Genomic DNA, 6,529 nt, shown 5'->3' with positions numbered 1-6,529 from the left:
AAATTGGAAATGAAGGATCATGTGAATTTTGTATAATATATGGGTTAAGATTCAGGTCATTTCTTATTTCCTCCACCAGGTTTTAATAAAACCTGAAAGCTTATTCATAGGTGTGAAGGAAACGATTCCTTTTAATTTTATTTCACTTTTTAAAACTTTTGAGAAAAGGATAGAATGTGATCATGTCAATATAATATCATGGAATGAAAGAGAAAGCATTACCTACAATGAAAACATTTTTTTAAAGTGCAAACTTTCAAAATATGACAGGTTCTCATGACTTTAATATTATTAAATAAACTCACACTAATATTTTGTGCAGGCTTAGTGCATTAGGGGTAACAAAGCATTTCAGATTTCCTTCTTTATCTTTTAGTAAGTAATCCATGGGGCAGAGGCAGATAAGATGGGTATTGTTATCTCCACATTTTATGGATGAGTAATTGAGAAGTAGAGCGAGAAAAGTGATTTGTAAACGATCTCACAAACACTCACTAGTATACCTGAACAAAACAGCACACTTCCAAATTCTAGCGGAGCGTCTCTAGCAACATTCTTTTGAATCACATGCACCCTTTTCCAAACAGGGTAATTTTTAAAATGTAATTTTTCATCCTTGAGTATTTCAAGTGAGCATTTCAAAATAATATTAATTATATCTTCCAAATAGTGCTATTACGATGGGAAGAAAGCATTTGGATTACACGAGTTTTTCTCTATTAATTAAAAAAACCCCACTACAGCCAACGTATGTGTCTGCATGTGCGTGCACATGATAGCATGGGAGTCTTCATCCATAGGCAGTGCCTCAAATCATAGCTTAAGAATGTCTCCATCAAAAATTGGATGTATGTAATATGTAAATTGCTTTGGTTTATCAAGTAAATATTAAGGCATTTCAGATTCCCCTAAAGGGATTTACTGGTTTTTTCTATTATATTCATATTTTACCTATGTAGAAATTTAAAAAGACAGTTGAAAAAAAACACATGCATCATCATTGTATTTCATGAAAGCACTTCTTTTGTAACCAATTCAGTTTCCAATAAATACTTAAAAAGTGACTATCAACACAAGGTGTTTACAATAAATAGCATTATTACAGAGACATAACTTGACACAGGGTAGACAGTGGAGATGGCTGACGTACAACCTCTTGCATCCATATCTGTCAAAGACGATAAACAGCTCATTAATGAGAACCGCACCAATTTAAGCAACCAGGACAAAAGCAAAGTCTTTCCAATCATAAGCAAATCATATCAGGGACCTAATTTACTACCACAAGTTAACATTAGCTTTCATTTAATTTATCAATGGAGCCGATATTATTTGCCATGGGTATCTATAAACACCCTGACGTACTTAAGTTTTCTTAAATGATTCTGGGTTTTGTTTATCTAGTATTATTTAACTTTAATTGAAAGTGGAAACGCAACTTAATCATTTTGAAAACAACTATACTCCATTACAGACAATTTTGAGCTAATTCAATGGTTTAATTAAAGCTTCATCAGAGAAGGGTTCTGAAAAATCTGTGTTTATTTCTCTTTCGTGCATTTCTGCATAAATTGTTATGTATAATATAAAACAACATCTTAAAAAAACAATCAGTAACAAGCTCCATTTTCCTAGAGATGGCTTTGTCTGCACTCTAGACCGGCAACCTATGCGTGCTCAGCAAGATGGCAGACGTCAGAGGAAAAGGCTACCCTTGAGTCGGCAGCCCTCAAATGATAAAATCACGTCTGTTCCTGCAAACACACAGAACCTATTCCTGTTGACAGCTCCTCTGTGGCCATGCTGTGCACCAGATCTTAGTTGAGGGCACATGGGACCTTCAGTCTTTGTTGCAGCACATGGGTTCATTAGTTGTGGCATGCAGGATCTGCAGTTGCGGCATGCGAACTCTTAGCTGCGGCATGCTAACCCCTGGGAAGTCCCCATGCTGCATCTTTTAGCTGTAGCATGCAGAATCTTTTCCATTTCGGCATGTGGCATCTTTAGTTGCAGTATGCAGAATTTTTCAGTGGCATCATGAAGGGTCTTTTAGTTACGGCATGTGGTATTTTTAGTTGTGGCATGCAAACTCCCAGTTGCAGCATGCAAACCACCAAGGACATCCCCATGTGGGATTTTTAGTTGCGGCATGCAAACTCTTAGTTGTGGCATGTGGGATCTAGTTCCCTGACTAGGGATCGAACCCCAGGCCCCTGGCATTGGGAGTGTGGTGTCTTAGCCACTTGATTACCACAAAAGTACCTGGCCATATTGTAATTTTAACTCTGAACCTTGAGCTATCATAGGAATAGGACAGAATATCTTAATCTTAAAACTTAAATACTAACACTAATATTACCAATAACAAGCTTAAATTAATTTCTGGTTTTGCTCTACTGAAGTGCATATACTTTTAAAAATGTCTGTAGTCCTAAATGGTTTCTACAGATTTTTATATTGCAGAATTCAGTTCTGAAATAAACATTTCCCATTTTCTTCACATGGTTACTTGTTTGTTTTTGGTCTAGGTATTGCAGTTTTTATGCTTTCATGAAAAGATAAAATTCCTCCCAATTTTCACATCTCCCTTTCTCTATATTTGCTAAAGATGTCCCATTTTGTTTTCCAAGATTACAGATAAGGGTTTTAATTTTGAATGTCCAAGACTATAGATTAGGTAGAGTTCAGTGAAAGGAAATAAAGTAATTTAGGTTACTAAGGACCAAGAATACAGTATGAAGACAGGATGGCTTCTGCGGTACTTAAATGAGGCCCCAAAACTCCACACTTGAGATTTAAAGAAAAGATAAAATGCGTTCTACCACTGTCACTGATAAAATATGTATGAAAAGTCTGTTTCCCTCAACTCTGAAAGTATAACTTTATATTGTAATAAAGTAGGCTTCATGTGGATTTTGAAAGGAAAAGTAAGTATGAACTTCCTTTGAAATCAGAAACCAAGAATTTGTTTAAAAAGTGTCTTTCAGTTTGGCCAAAAGTAGGTTATGACCTTAAACATGTTAACATTTCTGCTTGGTAAAGAATTGATAAAACATGTCTATAATTTCTAGGAGGCAAACAACTGGAATATTAAAGATCTTAAAATTGTTTTGTGGGTTCAAGATTGCCCTTGAGAAAAAGAATTCTATTTTTATGGAACTCCAAAGGCAAATTTATGCAAAGCTCAGAACACAAAAGTTAAAAGAATAACATTTACTAAACATTTCTCCAGAGAAGGCAATGGCACCCCACTGCAGCACTCTTGCCTGGAAAATCCCATGGATGGAGGAGCCTGGTGGGCTGCAGTCCATGGGGTCGCTAAGAGTCGGACACGACTGAGCGACTTCACTTTCACTTTTCACTTTCATGCATTGGAGAAGGAAATGGCAACCCAGTCCAGTGTTCCTGCCTGGAGAATCCCAGGGATGGGGGAGCCTCATGGGCTGCTGTCTATGGGGTCGCACAGAGTCAGACACGACTGAAGCGACTTAGCAGCAGCAGTAGCAAACATTTCTCAAGGTTTTTTTTTTTTTCCCCTGTCTTTCGGCTCTTATCATTCTCCTTACTTAGCAGCACTCTTGAGGAATTCCTCCTTCCCTCACTTCTCATATTCTAAAACCTTCTCAGCATTCAGACGAAAGACAGAGTAGAAAAAAAAAAAAGATGGGGTGGGGTGCTCACAAATAGACTCTCTCTTGCAGGCTCATAACTGATGCTGGGAATTGAGACACTGACTTCGACCAACTTACTGGTTATTCTTGGAATCCTGATCTGTTCACTACTCGTCCCATCCCCGCCGTCTGTTGTGGCCTTAACTTCAATAATGTAGTCTTCTTTAATGGGCAGCAAAAGTTCAGCTGAAGTTTTATTTGTGTTCAGCACTTGCACATTATTTTGACTGCTAGTCCTATAGAAAACCTGAAATGCATGAACAAACATATATATTTTTTTTACTGCCTGCTTTTATTTTTTCATCAAAATTATTCCCCTGATGTTACTTCATTTTTATCAGTTGTTTTTCTATACCCATTACAGTATCTGCTGCATTCATAGATCATAGATCTTAGATGAGGGGTCAGCATATGGTAGAATCATCAAATCCTCAAAATCAATGAGGTGGGGAGGCTGAACTTCCATGAAACATTCAGCTGGTTGGGTATTTGTAAGGATTCAGAGAGTGGGCAAGGACCTACTGTATTGAGCCTGAACACGAGACCAAGGAACCAGAGCCAAAACTATGGATTCATTTTAAGTACTATATAGATGAGTATTAGAAACAGGAAACCACAAACGCTTTACCAACATTTGGCCTAAAATTCCCATATGAGCACAAGTATTTCACTTAAATTTATATTTAAGAAATCAGGCATTTTGGAAAAATATTCTTTTCACATATAGCTTGATATCTGTATGTCAAAAGTGGTTTATAAAGACCACACCATCAACATTTAGGAAAAAAAAAAACTGTCCAAATCTAGCTTCCTTTGTAAAGTACTACCAGAAGTGGGAAAAGAAAGCATTGCAAATTATACCACTTACTTTATATCCTGTTACTTCTGATTCATTCTCCATGGCTTTCACTTGTTCCCAATTAAGCAACACTTTTGTGTCTGTAGCATTCCAAACAACATTTCCTGGTGGCTGACTGGGAGCTTGAAATGCAGAATGAGAAAAGTAAAACAGATTTGAGCATGGAGTGATATTTTACACACAACATATAGATAAAGGAGGCGGCAGAAGTAAGGCAGAATCTCTTTGGTAACTCATAGTGCATAGGCAGAATCAGAAAAAATAACAATAGCTAAATTTCCTTTTACAAAGTCATTTCCAGAACACTGAGAGACAATTCATTTTAGCATATTCATGATACACTTTAGGGCATTTCTTCCCTGGTAGCTCAGCAGTAAAACATCCATCTGCAATGCAGGAGACATGGGTTTGATTCCTGGGTTGGGAAGATCCCCTGGAGAAGGAAATGGCAACCCACTCCTGGAGAACCCCATGGACAGAAGAGCCTGGTGGGCTATAGTCCATGGGGTCACAAAAAGTTGGAGACAACTTAGCAACTAAACCACCATCACCACAGTGATCTCTTAGAAAACTTGTTGATACTGGAGATAAAGAAATTCTTTTATCCACCACTAGAGGGTTGCCTGTTGATGGGCCAGGAAAGGCAGGCACTGTGTCCTGTTTCATACATCTAGAGGCAGAGAGAAATTGCCAACTGAGCAGATTAAAGTTGCAGGAAATGAAGTGCAGATGATTTTTAAGCCAGCCATGTATGATGAGATGAGCAAAATGGGAGGCAATCAAAAATAAAGATTACTTAGATTTATTCCCATGAAGTAATAGCTACACACATGAAAAATGGAAGCAAACAGTCTATATTTTAGTCTTCGTTTTCCAAGTTTAAATCAATTTTTTGAGAAAAATAAGGCAAAACACTAAAACGTTAATGAGAATTCCATTACATAATTAATGAAACTCTCTGAGGTTTAAAAACGTGGATTCTTAATTTAGTTTCCTCTCATGAACACTAGCGGAGAAGGCAATGGCGCCCCACTCCAGTACTCTTGCCTGGAAATCCCAGGGACAGAGGAGCCTGGTAGGCTGCAGTCCATGGGGTCGCTACGAGTCAGACACAACTGAGCAATATCACTTTCACTTTTCACTTTCATGCATTGGAGAAGAAAACAGCAACCCACTCCAGTGTTCTTGCCTGGAGAATTCCAGGGACCAGGGAGCCTGGTGGGCAGCTGTCTATGGGGTCGCACAGAGTCAGACACGACTGAAGCGACTTAGCAGCAGCAGCATGAACACTAGATGTAGGGGGAGGGTTGTTTGGTAGTATTTGTCAAGAGCAACACAGGGCACTGAAAACTCAGGATCTTAATCACAAAACAGCAAACATAACATTATCCATTTGGCAACAACATCATGATTGCCCAAATGGTGCTGAAATGCATTGTACTTGTAGATTTAGCCACAAAATTTAACTTGGTTAACTGAATTTGTTATGGGAAAATGATATAAAAGACTAGCTATGCTGAGACATTTCTAGATATCGCTGACTTATGCCATGAGGGAGAGGTGGCTGGACTTACATATGGGAAGAGTGCCCACATACACTGAGGTGACTAATGATGCTAAACAAGATTATTCCCTGCAGATTCTTTGGCTTACTGTCTGTTCTTTTATACTATTCCACATTGCATTTAAAATTTGTGATCTGGTATTCACAAGTTTAGGTCAGCTCAGAGCATTCAAGTTGCAAAGCTTATATAACAAAACATATATAATGGCAGTTGCCTAGAGTTCCTAATGACTATGTTCTGGGGGCTCCATCCAAATATTATGAATACACTGTTATGAGAACAGTTACCAAAGTCTGTGATTCCCCCTGGCCTAGAAAAGGACAGGCTCCATTTGATGCAGTTCAGATAATATACTTCAGCATGATGATTCCTGTCAAGAGATATGTGCTTGCAGATTATAGAAAACTTGAGTGATTTTGGTGGAATTTATTTTG

General features: G+C 38.0%; 1 protein-coding gene across 1 annotated transcript in view; it reads right to left on the bottom strand.

The window, feature by feature from the left end:
- Window positions 1–1,005: 1,005 nt before the first annotated feature.
- Window positions 1,006–6,529, bottom strand: part of CNTN3 (contactin 3) — a 403,835-nt gene continuing 398,311 nt past the window's right edge. The window contains exons 21-23 of the mRNA XM_069562133.1: window positions 4,540–4,652; window positions 3,750–3,918; window positions 1,006–1,168 (exon numbers count right to left, since the gene is read on the bottom strand). Coding sequence (XP_069418234.1) covers window positions 1,068–1,168; window positions 3,750–3,918; window positions 4,540–4,652 — 383 coding nt within the window. The 3' untranslated portion in view covers window positions 1,006–1,067. The remainder of the gene's footprint in view (window positions 1,169–3,749; window positions 3,919–4,539; window positions 4,653–6,529) is intronic.

Source organism: Ovis canadensis, chromosome 19 (genome assembly GCF_042477335.2).
Source record: "Ovis canadensis isolate MfBH-ARS-UI-01 breed Bighorn chromosome 19, ARS-UI_OviCan_v2, whole genome shotgun sequence".
Classification (NCBI taxonomy): domain Eukaryota; kingdom Metazoa; phylum Chordata; class Mammalia; order Artiodactyla; family Bovidae; genus Ovis; species Ovis canadensis.
This window is presented reverse-complemented; position numbering and strand designations above follow the sequence as displayed.